The sequence below is a fragment of the Prunus avium genome, chromosome 6, assembly GCF_965620075.1.
Source record: "Prunus avium chromosome 6, drPruAviu1.hap1.1, whole genome shotgun sequence".
NCBI lineage: Eukaryota > Viridiplantae > Streptophyta > Magnoliopsida > Rosales > Rosaceae > Prunus > Prunus avium.
The window spans coordinates 27,593,088-27,611,044 of NC_142289.1; the positions used below are offsets into that span (position 1 = coordinate 27,593,088).

General features: G+C 33.7%; 1 protein-coding gene and 1 long non-coding RNA gene across 3 annotated transcripts; one reads left to right on the plus strand and one right to left on the minus strand.

Annotated features, from left to right (window-relative positions):
• Positions 1 to 9,142: 9,142 nt before the first annotated feature.
• LOC110771943 (beta-glucosidase 12-like) lies at positions 9,143 to 13,599 on the plus strand. The gene is made up of 15 exons (XM_088255011.1): positions 9,143 to 9,255; positions 10,053 to 10,095; positions 10,421 to 10,645; positions 10,788 to 10,857; positions 10,999 to 11,057; positions 11,233 to 11,308; positions 11,581 to 11,658; positions 11,762 to 11,849; positions 11,946 to 12,201; positions 12,317 to 12,432; positions 12,531 to 12,748; positions 12,831 to 12,862; positions 12,973 to 13,075; positions 13,183 to 13,291; positions 13,415 to 13,599. Exons 2-15 carry the CDS (start codon positions 10,081 to 10,083, stop codon positions 13,584 to 13,586), a joined length of 1,617 nt encoding a protein of 538 aa, XP_088111137.1. The 5' UTR covers positions 9,143 to 9,255; positions 10,053 to 10,080; the 3' UTR covers positions 13,587 to 13,599.
• An 852-nt stretch (positions 13,600 to 14,451) lies between these two features.
• On the minus strand, positions 14,452 to 16,842 carry LOC110771940 (uncharacterized). Of its 2 annotated transcripts, none has more exons than XR_002528958.2 (3): positions 16,519 to 16,842; positions 16,076 to 16,347; positions 14,452 to 15,862 (listed from the first exon to the last, which is right to left on the minus strand). It is a non-coding gene; the product is annotated as an uncharacterized LOC110771940 (long non-coding RNA). The 2 variants fall into 2 exon arrangements; XR_002528959.2 differs by having other exon boundaries at positions 16,557 to 16,841.
• Between the last annotated feature and the right edge of the window lie 1,115 nt (positions 16,843 to 17,957).

The following is a 17,957-nucleotide window of genomic DNA, read 5'->3' on the forward strand; positions in this document are numbered from 1 at the left end:
AACCCATTCCTTTTTATATAAGAGAAAACCCTAGACTTGCATGGAAAGTTAATTAGAAAATAAAAAGAAAATAACAAAAGTTTCCCAAAAAATTCCTAAGTAAAATCATATTAGGAAAATAATATCATGATAGATAACTTATTCTAAAAATATAAAATAAAGCATTAAAGTAAATATAAATCTTGACTTAATCCATAATTGCTTCAAACTTTCTCAATCAATTAGAAAATCCCAAAGATACGTCTTCCTTCTTTTCCTAGGGTCGTAATTGATGCTCAAACATGATTTTTCATATTTGAACCCCAATTTTCTGATTTTGAATTCTATTCCTTTTCTAAATTTCCTTCGTAGGAACAAGCCTATAATTTTTCCTACATCAAGCCCCTTCACTTGTAAAGAACAAGACCTCTAGTTCTCCTTAAAAAGAACCTAAGTAGACATAGAACTTGATGTGTATATATGCTCTTCAATTTGTGGCATTTGAACTTGCTCATACTTGGATGGAATAATCATATAATTAATTCCATAAACAAGATTAGAATATGCGAGTGGAGAATCAAACTCCTTGTATGAATTATTTTCCTCTCCAACTTTATATTTATCCATACCTTTAATTTCAATGGAATCCAATTGTTGTTCTTCATCTTTTGGGAAATCTTCAACGACGACAACAGGAGTTTCAATTGGCGTAATCTATTCTTTTTCTTTATTATCTTCCTCCATCTTGTGGGTTACTATATCATCAATTAATTCAACATCCATCAAAGTTTCTTCTTGTTTGACATCTTCCTCCATCTTTTCTTGACTCAACATGATATTGGGTTGAACAATCCTGTAACCATTCCTTAATAAATATATATCAAATTCAAAATGAAAGATTTTTTTTCACCAAAAGTCTCTTCATCCAACGCCAAGAACTTATAGGATTACCTTATTTTTTTTTCCCAAATTTTTGCATCTGATCCCACCAAGAAGCGACATTGTCTTCTAAACGGGAACCAAAAATTTTCACCATCTACTCTTCTGCGATCATTATTGAATCAAATATTTCCTCTATGTCTGCAACCCATTGGAGAAAGCCTTCAATGCAGTCAATCCCCATGAAGTATGGAACAACTGCAACATCAAATTCGTTGATTGTGATTGGTTCCTTGTCACCATAGGTCCAATCTTCTTTGTTTGGATGAGCCATTGAAGGCACCTCAAGCTAGGCAAAACCTGGCTCTGATACAAACTGACGCATCAAGATATAAATGGATAGGGAGATGGACCGATAACCCTAAAGTAACAATGTCGAAATCCACTAACAAACTGGAATCCCCCAGAAATTAAGTAAAACTCAAAGGTATTTGATTGATCATAAACTAAATTTTTTAGGATGCCCCAACGCATTCCTTTTATACAAGAGGAAAGTTAATTAGAAAACAAAAAGGAAATAACAAAAGTTTCCCAAAAATATTCAAAAGTAAAATCATATCAAGAAAATAATATCCTGATAGATAAATTATTCTAAAAATATAAAATAAAACATTAAATTAAACATAAATCTTGATAGAATCCATAATTGCTTCAAACTTCCTCAATCAATAAGAAAATCCCAACAATACGCCTTCCTTCTTTTCCTAGCACCATTGATGCTCAAGCATGATTTTTTGTATTTGAACCCCAATTTTCTGATTTTGAATTTTGTTCCTTTTCTAAATTTCCTTCGTAGGAACAAGCCTATAATTTGTCCTACATGAATGCCTAACCTAACACTACTACAAAAATCGAAATAGACGACGGTAATCCACCGTCGTGTATTCGGTTTTTCAACCGTCGTAAAATCGAGCGACGTCTTTTCATGCATAAAACCACGACGGTAAATCCCCGTCGTCTATTATTTTTAAAGACGACGGTTTTTTAATAAAAAGGGTAATCTATTATTAAGTAAAGACGACGGTTTTTTATAAAAAGGGTCGTCTATAATATATAACGACGACGGTTTTTTTATAAAAGGGGTCGTCTATTATATGTAAAGACGACGGTTTTTTTTATAAAAAGGGTCGTCTATTATATGTAAAGACGACAGTTTTTTTATAAAAGGGGTCGTCTATTATATGTAAAGACAACGGTTTTTTTTATAAAAAGGGTCGTCTATTATATGTAAAGACGACGGTTTTTTTTATAAAATGGGTCATCTATTATATGTAAAGACGACGGTTTTTTTATAAAAAGGGTCGTCTATTATATGTAAAGACGACCCTTTTTATATAAAAATGGTCGTATATTATGAATTAAAGACGACCCTTTTCATATAAAAAGGGTCGTCTATTATATGTAAAGACGACAGTTTTTTATAAAAAGGGTCGTCTATTATTAAGTAAAGAACTATGTTTTATTATATCCAAAGACGTCGGTTTTGTTAAAAAGCCATCATCTATTAAATGTGAAGACGACGATTTCTTGAAATATTGTCGTCTATTAACTCTAAAACAACGATTTTTTAGTAAAACCGTCGTTGATTGTATATAAAAAGACGTTATGGTGTTAAAAGAGGTCATTGATAATATATACAGATGACGGTTTTTCCAATAAAACCATCGTTTTATTATCTTTAGTTTTTTGAAGAGTCAATAGTTATTACATAGTCAACCAATCTTTATTCTATTACATACATACTTCCTACCTACAATTAGAAATAACGGAGCTCACAAATTCTACTAATTTGATTTTAACTTCATCAATTTGTTCTTGGGTTGACTTAGCTCTGCCTTCTTGCACATTTTCCAAGTTGTTGGTGTCGAAAAAGGAAAGACCTGCACGAAAGAGACCCCAATACTCTTAAACATAAACTTGTTTAGCAGTAACCTAACCTTAGCAAAAAGATCTATGCAGCTCTAGAATGACAGCAGAACACAATTGGCATAATTGGCAAAGTACCTGTTCTTGTGGTGGCACCATAACCTGTTCTTGTGGTGGCACCATAACAAATGAAAAATCAGAGATTCTGAAAATTAACAATGAAATTCCAAAATAATTAAAGTAAACAACAAAAACAAAAAGTATTTTGGACCTGATGATGTTGTCGGTCCAAAAACAAACGGATCTAGTGAGGGATGGGTATGTTTTGCCTCATCTTCTTCGTCAGCTTCTTCTTGATTACGAAGGCCTTGTGGGACGGCTGTGCATATTTATAAAAAACCCAAATGAGAAACTCACTTAAATCCCACGAAATTAGCACAATACATGAACAAACATATATATATATATATACCGATTTCCATAAGTCTTTCTAGATCTAGTCGCTGAGTTTGATGAGCGAGTTGAGTGCCTGAGAGCGAGATCTTCTTTGAAGAAAGTGAAGGTCGAGATCTTTCAAATCAAACCTTTCAACCAGCTTTGATTCTCAAATACAGAACCTCCCTCTACATCTTATGGATCTGCGAAGACCTCAATCTCTCAACTCCTTCATTGATATCGATTTTTTGATGATTTTGTAGAGAGTTTCATGAGGGTGTTTTAGAGAGTGCAGGAGGGTTTCAAGGAGGGAGAGATAAGGTTTTCAGAGACGGAGGAAATTCTGAAAATTTGTCGAGCGCGAATTCACTTAAGTAGCCTTTTTTTAGCGTGTTTTAAAAGACGACGCTTGTTAATGAGAGATAAGGTTTTCAAAGACGGGTGAAAATTTGAAAATTTGTCGAGTGCGAATTCACTTAAGCGGCCATTTTTTCACGTGTTTTAAAAGACGACCCTTTTTATCAAAAACCGTCGTCTTTACTTAATAATAGACGACCCTTTTTATAAAAAAAAACCGTCGTCTTTATATATAATAGATGACCCTTTTATAAAAAACCGTCGTCTTTACATATAATAGACGACCCTTTTATAAAAAAACCGTCGTCTTTACATATAATAGACGACCCTTTCATAAAAAAAACTGTCGTCTTTACATATAATAGACGACCCTTCCATAAAAAAACCGTCGTCTTTACATATAATAGACGACCCTTTTATAAAAAAACCATCGTCTTTACATATAATAGACGACCCTTTTTATAAAAAAAAAACCGTCGTCTTTACATATAATAGACGACCCTTTTTATTTATACTTTCATTAAATACAACATAAGATTTTGTGGTATCCACTAGTGTAAATATTTTAAATTGAAGATCAAATTGAGTCATTGTATTCATATAGGGTCAAGGAGTGTAGCTGTAAAAAATCATCAAAATCGGAGTTAAAATAACCGTTAAATCTTAATTTTTCGTTTATAACCGTCGAAATGTTTTGTCCCGTTACTTGATCTCTGATTTATTTTTTTTCCCGATTTTTGGCGTATATGATCACGATGTGTAAACAAACAAGTTTGACTGTTGGATCGTTGAAACTAGTTTCGTAGAATGCGTATGCCATCAAAACAATATATTCACTAACAATTAAGAGTTTATTTATACTTTCATTAAATATAACATAAGATTTTGTGGTATCCACTAGTGTAAATATTTAAATTGATGATCGAATGTAGTCATTGTATTCATATAGGGGCAAGGAGTGTAGCTGTAAAAAATCATCAAAATCGGAGTTAAAATAACCGTTAAATCTTGATTTTTCGTTTATAACCGTCGAAATGTTTTGTCCCATTACTTGATCTCTGATTTATTTTTTTTCCCGATTTTTGGCGTATATGATCACGATGTGTAAACAAACAAGTTTGACGGTTGGATCGTTGAAACTAGTTTCGTAGAATGCGTATGCCATCAAAACAATATATTCACTAACAATTAAGAGTTTATTTATACTTTCATTAAATATAACATAAGATTTTGTGGTATCCACTAGTGTAAATATTTAAATTGATGATCGAATGTAGTCATTGTATTCATATAGGGGCAAGGAGTGTAGCTGTAAAAAATCATCAAAATCGGAGTTAAAATAACCGTTAAATCTTGATTTTTCGTTTATAACCGTCGAAATGTTTTGTCCCATTACTTGATCTCTGATTTATTTTTTTTCCCGATTTTTGGCGTATATGATCACGATGTGTAAACAAACAAGTTTGACGGTTGGATCGTTGAAACTAGTTTCGTAGAATGCGTATGCCATCAAAACAATATATTCACTAATAATTAAGAGTTTATTTATACTTTCATTAAATATAACATAAGATTTTGTGGTATCCACTAGTGTAAATATTTTAAATTGATGATCGAATGCAGTCATTGTATTCATATAGGGTCAAGGAGTGTAGCTGTAAAAAATTATCAAAATCAGAATTGAAATAACCGTTAAATCTTGATTTTTTGTTTATAACCGTTGAAATGTTTTGTCCCGTTACTTGATCTTTGATTTTTTTTTTTCCCGATTTTTAGCGTATATGATCACGATGTGTAAACAAACAAGTTTGACGGTTGGATCGTTGAAACTAGTTTCGTAGAATGCGTATGCCATCAAAACAATATATTCACTAACAATTAAGAGTTTATTTATACTTTCATTAAACATAACATAAGATTTTGTGGTATCCACTAGTGTAAATATTTTAAATTGACGATCGAATGTAGTCATTGTATTCATATAGGGTCAAGGAGTGTAGCTGTAAAAAATCATCAAAATCAGAGTTGAAATAACCGTTAAATCTTGTTTTTAAAAAACCGTTATCTTTACTTCACAATAGATGACCCTTTTTAAAAACAAACCGTCATCTTTACATATAATAGACGACCCTTTTTTAAAAAACCATCATCTTTACTTCATAATAGACGACCCTTTTCATATAAAAAGGGTCGTCTTTACTTAATAATAGACGATCCTTTTTATAAAAAACCGTCGTCTTTACATATAATAGACGACCCTTTTATATGAAAAGTGTCGTCTTTACTTCATAATAGACGACCTTTTTCATATAAAAAGTGTCGTCTTTACATAATAGACAACCCTTTTTATGTGAAAAGGATCGTCTTTAATTCATAATAGACGACCATTTTCATATAACAAGGGTCGTCTTTACTTAATAATAGACGACCCTTTTTATAAAAAAAAACCGTCGTCTTTATATATAATAGACGACCTCTTTATAAAAAAACCGTCGTCTTTACATATAATAGACGACCCTTTTTATAAAAAAATCGTCGTCTTTACATATAATAGACGACCTCTTTATAAAAAAACCGTCGTCTTTACTTAATAATAGACGACCCTTTTTATAAAAAAAAACCGTCGTCTTTACATATAATAGACGACCCTTTTTATAAAAAAAACCGTCGTCTTTACTTAATAATAGACGACCCTTTTTATAAAAAAACCGTCGTCTTTACATATAATAGACGACCCTTTTATAAAAAAAACCGTCGTCTTTACATACAATAGACGACCCTTTTCATAAAAAGGGTCGTCTTTACATATAATAGACGACCTTTTTTATAAAAAAACCATCGTCTTTACATATAATAGACGGCAGTTCTTTCAAAACAACCATGTCTTTACCAAAAAAAGGACACTTGATTTTTAAAAGACGACGCTTGTCATACCTGCTGTCGTTGTTTTTTGGTCCGATTTTAACTATGAAGAAAAGCTTTTTAATAAGACGACGCTTTTTTATTTGTGTGCGTCGTTATAAAAAAATTCTCAACAGTATCTCCATTTTTTAGTTGTTTAAGTCACTTATCCACGACGGTTTTTTGTTACCGTCGTCTTTTTAAAAACAACGACGGTTTTTTGTTCTTCCGTCGTCTTTTTCTGGTCGTCTTTTGCCCTTTTTGTAGTAGTGTAACTTTCTACATTGACTACTTTACCAACCAAGCAAAGTGTCCTTCATTATAAAAAGAAACCCCAAACCCTAAGGTCCTGTTTGGTTCATAGGAAATGAGACTTGGGGATGGGAAATTAATTGCTTTCCCATGTTTGGTAAGTCCAGACATGGGAAATCATTGCCTGGTCCATGGGAAAGTAGGGGGGAAAGTGAAGCCATCCTCCCAACTTGGGTTTTGTTTTCCCTCCTCATGGGAAAGTTTGGGAAAATGAGCCAATATTAAATAAATATTTTTCATGACCATTTTGTGCCCATTAACAATTTAGAATTACAATATATCATTAAATGCATTCTTTTTTTATTTGATTTAATATGGGTATAATTGAAAATTTATACAAACTTTATTTTCCATTCCTACTCAAAACATACATGGGAAATGAAAATAAAGTGATATCTCCCGGTTACCTTCTTAGCATTACCAAACGTGGGAAAAGAATCTTCTATTTCCCATCCATTGGGAAATGATTTCCCGTCTAATTCGTTCCTTTAACCAAACGAGGCCTAAAAGGTAATAGTTGAAACCCTATTTTTGAAAAGGTAACAGCCGAAACACACACAAAAGGAAACCCATAAAAAAACACTAACGTTCGAAACCAAACCCATAAAAAAAAACACTAAAGTACAAAACCCACACCCACATGTTTCAGAAGTTTGAAACTTACCATATTCTGGAGCGATATTTCCTCGAAGCCGACACGATAACCCTAAATTCAGCAAGATTCATTTACTCTCTGCAATCGACATAATTCGAAGGCTTTGGGCAGTTCGAAATTGTTTTGCTTCGAAGGCTGTGTGAAAAGAATCGAGGTTTGAGAATAACGTTTGGGGATTAGGGATTTGTTTAACATTCGACATTAGGGTTCAGAGTACACCATATTTCAACACCTGTCGCAAGAGTGGGCGGGGAAAATTGAATTATCCACGACATTTTAAAAAAAAACAAAGAGCCCAGCATGAGTCGGACACGACAGCCAAAAATAGCCACGTCGAAGCTGCAAAGTCATCACTTAACGACTCCTAAAATTTGAGTACTAATATGTAGTAGACCCTTTCTTTTCTATTTTTTTTTCTTTTTTTATGTATCATCTATCGTAGTAGCTCGTAATTTGAAGCACATCTAACAACATAGCAGGTAACTTGTGACCTTTGTTGAACGAGCAAAGGTTATTAATTAGAATGGTTAATTTGTAGGTAGAAGCCTGCATAGAGACGTGCACACATAGCCTTTTATATTATTTTTTTGTCCAAACTATCTTCTTCAATAAGCAGTTCAAATAAACAATATAAAATTCCAGGAGATAACAACAAGAAAAAAAAAAAAAAAAAAAAAAAAAAAAGTAAGTTCTTGAAATTTGGAGGAAAGAAGAGCTAGCGTGAAGAATTGATGATAATTTTGAGATGCCAGTGCTTGAACGAGTCTACATAGCTAGCGTACATGGAAAACTCATCTTTACATAAAGGAGTAGCATTTCATTCGTGGCCTTTTTTGTTTTGCTACTCTTTTGACGTTTTCAAGAGATAATTTGCTGTACATTCTTTTTTGAGAATTCTGTACACTGAATCAGCAATTATCACGTGAAAAATATAAGGACCTCACGATCATTCCCAATCAAATATAAGGACCAACAACCGAGCCCATTGGTGTAGAGAAACTCGCTAAATCTCCAACGACATAGCCTGATTACTGATTTTCCAATAAAATACTATGTCGCCTTTTTTCCAAACCAAAAAAAAAAAAAAAAACAGAAAGTAATGTTTGTTGTTTCCATTACAAGGCAATATAGTAAAGGGTTTTTTTCTCTTTTAAGGGAACATCCACGTACGGTACAAGGAAAACTTTATTAGTGAACTGAAAAATTATAGGACCAATTCATAGAATCACAAAATAGGGCTTCATGAATAACATGAAGAGGCTCCCCGAACGAACTAATAAAACAATCCTCTTTAGAGCGAAGGTAATTTAATTTATCCTCATATTCATCGCCAAAATTATAATTATGCCTTCCACATACAATTCTCATTGCAATTTTCTCTTCTTTCAAAATTACCTCAAGATCGTTTCAAATAAGATAAACATTTGCAGTAATGACGTTTTTTTATACCTCAAGATCATTTCAAATAAGATAAATATCTTGCTTACCTTTTCTTTCAGTGAGTTTTAATGCGATTTTTCTTCCCAGAATATAAGGTTTCCATCAAGGCGTTTTTTTGTCTTTTTCCTTTTTTTCCGCTGGTCTTTTGACGTTTTTTTTTTCTTTGTCTTTTCCCTTTTTTACTATCCGTTACATGATAAAGATCCTCTCCTTAAATATATGGGAAAGAAAATTTGAAAATTAATCTTTGAGAAACATAGGTGTTTGAACTTTCTTTTTGAAAACTACTTTTATGCTGGACACGAATTACTTGAAGGCCAACGACTTCCTCCAAGAAGCTGAAGGTTGTAAGATCGATCAAAGACTCCTAGGTTTGTATATGATCAATCCTGTAATGTTTGTTTAGATGAGTCTCTCAAAATAAGCTTATTTGAGGGAGATTCTTGTAGATCTCACTCTGCATTGTATTCAACTGTCAAATTTTCATGTCTTAATTCATCCCCGAATGAAAAATATCGAACTATTTGATTATTAGAAGATAGTCACTCTACTGTTTGTTTGAAAAAACTGTGTTCGTCTATTGATTTCCTCATAATTAGACGTTTTAATATAATAGTTTACGATTTGCCTTCGTGTACGCAAGCAGGGGATCCTTCCAGGGAAGGTTACTTCGTGTACGCATATATACGACTTGGGCTCCTATTAGAGCTCTTCATTTATATTTATTTTTGTTTTCTCCTTATCTATAGAAAATTTCTGTTGGGCCTGGGCACCTATTTCTTCTTGTTTTTTTCTTTAATTTTATCATTATCTAAATAATTTTTTTTTAAAACATCATTTATATTTTAATATTGACTATTGTTTTACTTATTTTTCCCTTCTGAATTTTTTTTTTAATAAGAATAATTTTGTGTTATTTGAAAATTTAACAACCAGGGGATTTTGCTTCAGAACACTGCTTCCAGGGAAGGAGACAAGTATTTTCCTTTACTTTATATATACAGATAACTGTTTTTTTAGTAAATTTTTTACCGAATGGAATTTTTGCCTGTATTAACATGCCTGCAGTGGTGTGTTAACAAACCCTTTGTCGTAGTTGGTTAATATCATACCTTTTTTTTCACTGTCACTAATTTGTTGTTATGGTGTATATATATCCGTTTTTCAGGTACAATTGAGCTAGAGGAAGTGAAACAATGAATCAACCCAAAGTAAGTGCCTAAAGCTTCAGTACATAGTGTTCCAATGTTTGAAAACCCCAACAATTCTAGATGGCATTCGGAGGTAGAAATCAAATAAGAATCACAAAATTTAACAATCTATAAATTAACAATGTCAACGAATCAAGTGTCTGTCAAATTCTTTTCACAATTTGACCCATTTGGTCAGGAGACTTGATCAAACTTAGTGGCTACTTGCACCATTGCGTGTTTCATACTTCGTGAAATATGAAACTTCTCTTTGCAATATCTTAATCCCACGTGTGTTTACAAAAAAATAATTTAATTACTTACTATTTCTCATGCGCCCTCGCAGCCAGAACAACCTTGTACTTATCAAGATTACCAACAAAAAAAGTCCCGAATTATGGCAAAGCAATTAGGATCTTTGGTCTTAGGCGTGGTTCTTCTAATTGGCTTTGCATTGACAAATAGCAAAGCTGATATCGGAGCTACACCCACTAATTATGACACTGCTTCCTTCAATAGGAGCAGTTTTCCAGAAGGGTTCATATTTGGTGTAGGTTCTGCAGCTTACCAAGTAAGTCCTTCTGGTCCTTAATTTACCCTTCAATGCATAACTTGTGTTTTGATTGGTTAGGGTTTTCTTTCAAATTCAGACCATGGATCAATGCAAGAATATTGACATCTTCATTGTGTTCTCTGGTGTGTGTATATTTCAGTATGAAGGTGCTACAAAAGAATATGGTAGAGGACCAAGCATATGGGATATCTACACCCACAAATATCCAGGTTTGTCCAATCAAATCATCAATTAGATCAAATATGAAAATCGAGCTACTTTTCTCTTTTCGAAAAGAAATTAGTTTACATTCTATGATTTCAGTGAACTTTATGCTCTAAATAATTGAGATTTTTTGTGATTAATTGCAGAAAGGATTACTAATAGGAGCAATGGAGATGTCGCTGTGGATCAATATCACCGTTATAAGGTACACCAATCACATAATTTAATCCTCAAGACCTTTTTTTTTTTTTTGGAAGAGCCCAATGTGGAGATATGAAATTTTGAAGCATGAAAAAAACACAACATTGAATACGAAATCCTTAATTTTTAGGTTTTTTTTTTTCTTTCCTGAAGACATGTTTTATTGTTACATAATGTAGGAAGATGTGGGGATTATGAAGAATATGGGGTGGGATGCGTATAGGTTCTCTATTTCATGGTCCAGATTGTTACCAAGTAAGTTCATCTACATCCTCACATTTTATTTGTGACCAATCGTCAATATTTCTGCCTTCATTGTTTTAACTTAAATAATGTGTTCATGTTGTCTACTGTACAATATAAACAAAAATTTTGTTTTCAATTAAAAGATTTAATTGAAATAATTGAAACAAATATATTATATAGAGGTCGAATTTGAAGGCCCATAACATATATTCCAGCTTTTTTTTAACTTGTATAACGATTCACTTATTTTTTGTATTTTCTGATTTTATTTTAATTATTAGATGGAAAGTTAAGTGGAGGCGTGAATAAGGAAGGAATCAAATACTACAACAATCTCATCAATGAGCTCCTACGCAATGGTGAGTCATCCCACCTTCCATGATCAATCATCAATACGATAACAATTACATGCACTCATAAACAAATCATTTAATCGAAACATTTTAATTCGCCGTATTATAGGTGTGACGCCATTTGTGACACTCTTCCATTGGGATCTTCCCCAAACTTTAGAAGAAGAATACGGTGGTTTTTTAAGCCCTCGTATTATGTAAGTGAATAAATTTTATCCTCTGAATAATATTGATAATTTATTAAATAAATAGAATTATAACATATACATTTTCAATTGTGTATGTATATACAGCCATCATTTTCAAGACTATGCAGAACTTTGTTACAAGGAATTTGGTGATAGAGTAAAGCATTGGACCACGTTGAATGAACCATATACCTTTAGTAACTATGGTTATGGAATTGGGTCATTTGCACCTGGACGTTGCTCCGCTTGGCAGCAGCTAAACTGCACTGGCGGAGATTCATCTACTGAACCATACTTGGTAACACACCACCTACTCCTTGCTCATGCAACTGCGGTAAAATTGTACAAGAATAAATATCAGGTGCAATTAATTAGTTATTTTTTTGTCAGAATATTGGATTCTAATTGGTAACATGAGAGCGACTACTTTAAATGTTTGTGACTCTAAATCAACCAAACTTAATGTTCTTGTGTAGGCATCTCAAAAAGGAGTGATAGGGATAACACTAGTGTCACATTGGTTTGTACCCCTGTCGGAAGAAACGAAAGATAAAAATGCTGCATTACGAGCTTTGGATTTTATGTTTGGATGGCAAGTAATTTACTTATGAATATAATATTTACTACTCACTAGCCAGTAGTACATAAGAAACTATCAAGTTAATATTTGAAAATTTCACGTTCTTGTAGGTTTGCGGAGCCATTGACAAGTGGTGACTATCCACAAAACATGCGATCTTTTGTTGGAAGTCGATTACCAAAATTCACAGAACAACAATCCAAGTTGTTGATTGGGTCATTTGATTTTCTTGGACTAAATTATTATGCTGGTTACTATGCAAGCGATGCACCGCAGAATAACTCTGTATATGCAAGCTACATAACAGATGCTCGTGTTAATCTTTCATGTGAGTACAAATTAAGAACTTACTTCAAGCAATTAAATTTCACATACTAATTAGATTTTGAAATTCATATGTGTTGTGGCAGCTGAGCGTAACGGGGTCCCTATTGGTCCAAAGGTACACATCAAAACACTAAATTAATTGCTTATAATTTGGACGATTAATTGTTTTCGACATACAAATGTAAATCCTAACAATCTCATCAATATCTTCAAATGGGGGTGCAGGGTGCTTCGGACTGGCTAAATGTTTATCCAAGAGGAATTCAAGATCTTTTACTCTACACAAAGAAAAAGTATCATGATCCACTCATTTACGTTACTGAGAATGGTAATTATTTCTAGCCTTAAATAATTGCATAATCATGTTTCACATATATTTGGTGTAAAACATGCGTAAGTGCTACAAAGACTACATAATAATACATTACATTGTAGGTGTGGATGAGTCCAATGATCCCAAATTATCACTTGCGGAAGCCCTTAATGATACTCATAGAGTTGACTACTACAATCATCATCTCTATTATGTTCAAAGTGCAATTGAGTAAGTGCTCATTAACAAATTAATTAAGTATATATATAGTCTAGCCTTCTTATATTTGAATTATTGATTCATTTGATTAACATCAATACATTTAACTTCTTCTTGTTTCTTATTTCTTTTTAGAAATGGTGTCAAAGTGAAGGGATATTTTCCGTGGTCATTGCTAGACAACTTTGAATGGAGTTCTGGATACAATGTTCGATTTGGTATCACCTATGTAGATTACAATGACAAGTTGAAAAGGCACCCAAAACTCTCGGCACAATGGTTCAAAAGTTTCCTTAAGAAGTATTGAAAAATTCAAATCATATCCCTATTTCAATATTTTTAATTTTTTTTTTTTCAGTAATGTGATTTTTATGTATGTATAATAATGCTATATAGACGCCAAATATTTGTAAAAAATTCCAAATGATAGAATGAAAGTAGGAGGTAATTAAATAGGTTCAGACCAAAAAGTAGGAGGTAATTAAATTTCCATCCTTACAGAAGATTGAATTTCATATGTATGTCTTACCGGAGTTTCATGTTCCAAAAAACTCTTGTAGTTAATATGATTTGATTTTAGATTAACTTATGGTTGGCTTAATCTTATTGTACCTAAACATGGAATACAGAAAAAGAAGAAATTCAGTGACGTATTCAAAAACAAATATGAGGATGAAAATGTAACAATCAGTTTTGAACGCTACTATAAAAAAATGAAATGGACGACTGCGATTCACCATCGTTGTGATGCTTTGAAAACCGTCATTAAATCGACCGCCATCTTTTGGAGTATCAAACTATGACGGCTTTTCACCGTCGTTGTTTATCTGCAAAGACGACGGTTTTTAGTAAAACCGTTGATGTTCTGATGTAAAGATGACAGTTTTTTGTTAATTACCGTCATTATTTATGGGTAAAGACGAAGGTTTATAAAACCGTCGTCATTTATGGGTAAAGATGGCGGTTGTTTAAAAAGAACAGTCGCCTATTAGTTGTTTGTGAAAAAACTGTCGTGTATCATATGTAAAACTAACGTAGTGATTTTAGATTTTTTTTTTTTTTTTTTTCCCAAATGGTTCTATAGAACGATTTTAACTAGAAAAACAACCACAATACTTTCTAAGCAATAAATTCAAGTCCAAATATGCTATTACCCACACCAAACATATATGTACTCAAAAATTGTTTCTTTCATAAAACTTGAATATTCAATAGTAATTACATAGTTTACCAATCTTGATTCCTACTATATCCATACAAAATACCATATCTATAGCATTAACCTATACTTATAAATAAAGGAACTACATGTGGTTGCTCATAAATATTTCCCATTCGATGCGAACTTCTACTGGACCTTCAATGTCCACACCATGGCTGCCATTATAGTACAGCTCTACCAATCCTACAGTTCACCATTTACATGACAATAAACAATTAATTCAGGAACAAATATAAAAAACAATAACCAGAGCAAAAGTGTTGGAGTTTTTTTATGTAACTAAAGCACTCAAAGCATGATAAAGAAGGAGAAAGCTTAAGGGAAAAAAAACCACTGGAGCCATTTCTTGAACTCTCTGTTTTGTTCCTTTTCTCAATATAGGAGGAGACTATCATTCTCCTTAACTTCTCTTCCCACATAGTAGTGCACTTAAGACCTCTATAGTCTTGTTCTCTTACAAACTGAAGATCGTGTCCTTGCCATGGTCTTTCTTACAACTTCAATAAAGCAGCAGACAAGGAGTGACTAAAGCTTCACTTTACCCAAAGCCACAAACGTTGCCTTCCTGCGTGCAACCCAAAAATGCTCAAAGCATATAATATTACAATTAAGTATTAACATTTTAAAAAAAAGCTTATAAACCAAGCACTGCAGATGCCCATCAAAAACGAAAAAACAAATTGAACCATATAAATTTAGAGAGAAACTGAAGAAAAAATTAAAAACGTATAACAAACAAAGCCTAGAATAATTACCTGGGTAGTGGAAGAACTGCACTAAACAAGAAGATCAATGAATAAAGAAAGACCCTTCTCTGATAAATAAAAGGAAAATTAAAAGATGAACATCAAAAATCACTTTGACAAAGAGAAAGCTATAGCTAGCTCCTGAATCGATGGTTGCTGCCAAAAACTTGATTGGAAACTTGAAATAGAGCTTTTGCTAAGTGATAAAGCATCATAAATTAGCTACATATGTCAAAAGACAAACGAGAGAAAGCAAGTCAACAAAAATCCACCTGTTATTCAATACTGTAAAAACTAGATGCTACTAGACTAAATGATTATTCACCTGTTATTTTATATTGTAGCTAAGTACCAATCGAGCATTGAAAATCCACAATATTTTGTGTATCTAATTTTCTTGGAAAGAATAATAATGACATAAATAATGGTTAGAAGGTATCAATTCATCACCAATAATCCTTTCATGGGAGGTGTCCGCTTGGAAGACGTGGACTGCATTCTTGACGGCGATCTAACTGTAGCCTGCACCCTTCTTGATCCCGACATCTTTCATCTCCTTTCTCACAAGAGTGGCCTCTTCCCACCTGCAATGCCTCTATGGCTCCTACATCATAGCTTCAAAACCATAGCTTCTAGCCTCTTAGGATTCTGGGTATAAATTGCTTATGCAACATACAGATGCTAATGGAATTGAAAATGATGAATCTACCATCAAAGTTATAAATTGCTTATGCAACATATAAACTATTGGGTGGCAATATTTTCCCTTTTGATTAATATCAAATAAAATTAAGAAACTAAAGAAACAGAGAGAGAGAGAGAAAATACCCAAAAATTGAAAACGTAGAAACTCCATCTCCCACAACTCTTTAACATTCCGTCTTTACCAGCGTAAAATCCTCCCCCTTCTTGCTCTGACTCACCTGACCGTGCACAATCTCAGGTCTCTCAGTCTCAATCTTCTCATTGGCCAATTCAAGCTTCAGCAGCACCGAGAGCGGAACCGCCTGATGATTCTCATTCTTGTTGGACATTGTTCATCCACACCTAAACACCTCAACACAGTCTCAATCTTCCATCTCCGATTCTCAAACCAAATCCTGCAAAACAAAGCCACAAAAAATACACGCATGTAAATCAAACTGCGTTTCGTGCATTCTCCAATCTAATCATCGATCTCGTTAATCTAATACGAAATCGTCTGCATCAGTGGCTAAAACGGCCATGACGACAACGAAATCAGCAAGATCTTCAAACGAAACGGCACTCACAAAAACGAATCAAGCGATTTTCATCATCTCAAATTTACCGGAGAACGGGTCGACGAAGAGAAGGCGAAGCCTGGAAAAGAAGAGACCAGTGGGCTCGAGAGAGGTGATACTTTTGGCGACCTCAGTAACCTGGGCTCTAGGGATATGACGACCTCAGTGAATTGGATGCCAAGATCTATGACCTGGATGGCGAGCAATCTGGACGGAGCGATGGAGGGTGTTTCAGCGATGATAAAGGGAGTTGAGAGAGAGAGGGTTTCTAAAGGTCCGAGAGAGTGGTGAGAGCTGCCTTTAGCGAAAACTTAAAGTGAATTTTTTGTCCAGCGCTTTTTAAAGCACAGCAGTTTTTATAAGGAAACGGTCGTAATTTCTTTTAAAAACCTTCTTGGTTTTTCGTGGTTTTTAAACACACGACGCTTTTTAATTTTACTGTCATTAAATAGGCATCGTAGTTTTCCATTTTTGTAGTAGTGGAATTTTTTGTACTATGATCGTTATTATCTTATGACAAAAATTTGAAATGTAGTAGTACACGTGTTTAGAGGCTAGTGGCAGAATTTTTCTTTGGCCCATGACGTAGAGCTTGAGTTCATGAGCGCTCTAGCGCAAACGAATTAAATATTTACCCAAACTTAGGGATGGCAATTTTTCTCGCGGGTAAGGGTCTTCGCGGGGATTCGACCTTAATGGGTAGGGTATGAAGGATAAAAAATAGGTATGGAGTTGAGTACGGGGAATTTTTTGGGTATGGTGTTTGGAGAGGGGCGGGGATGGTATTTTAATCCCCGACCCAAACACTCCTCGTTTAGAATATATATTATAGTCAGTGGCGGACCTGTGCAGGCGCAAGGAGGTGCACCTGCACCTCCGGTCGCCGGAAAAGTCCATAACAGCTGCTGGAGTTGCAACTCTGCTCAGATTAGAGATGCACAGAACCTGTTCGATGAAATGCGCAAGAGAGCTGGGTGTTGCGCTGCTGTCTGTTGCGCGTTGCGTGCGCGCTTCTCTTTTTTTTAATGAAGCCTGGCCAAAACGACGTGGTTTTGGACCAGGGTTTAAGGAAAAAAAAAAACTGAAATAGCTGGGCCATTTCGTGGGCTTCTATAGGGTTTTAGTTGGGTATTTACAATTCCTTGCTGAATTGGGTTTTGATTGGATTTTTGTAATTCCTCACTTAATTGGGTTTTTGTATTCCAATTGAAACTCAATTAAGTTTTCTTTATTTAATTGAGTTTTGGGAATTCCTTATTTAAGTGGGATTGGGAATTCTCTTTACAAAGGACCAATTTAACATCACCCAATTTCATCAAAGTGTGTATGCATTACAAGAATCCTACATTTTTCTTTTCCTTCTTGAGTACGCCAATCCAAAGTAAGTCAGATGCATATAATTGCAGATTAATTGTAATGTTATTTTTTTTTCAATTAATTATGAATAA

Excerpts from the sequence above, each read along its gene's own strand:
- LOC110771943 (XM_088255011.1), top strand. Across the intron at positions 12,749-12,830 it reads TGCTCGTGTTAATCTTTCAT|CTGAGCGTAACGGGGTCCCT; the intron begins GTGAGTACAAAT and ends GTGTTGTGGCAG. Across the intron at positions 12,863-12,972 it reads GGGTCCCTATTGGTCCAAAG|GGTGCTTCGGACTGGCTAAA; the intron begins GTACACATCAAA and ends ATGGGGGTGCAG.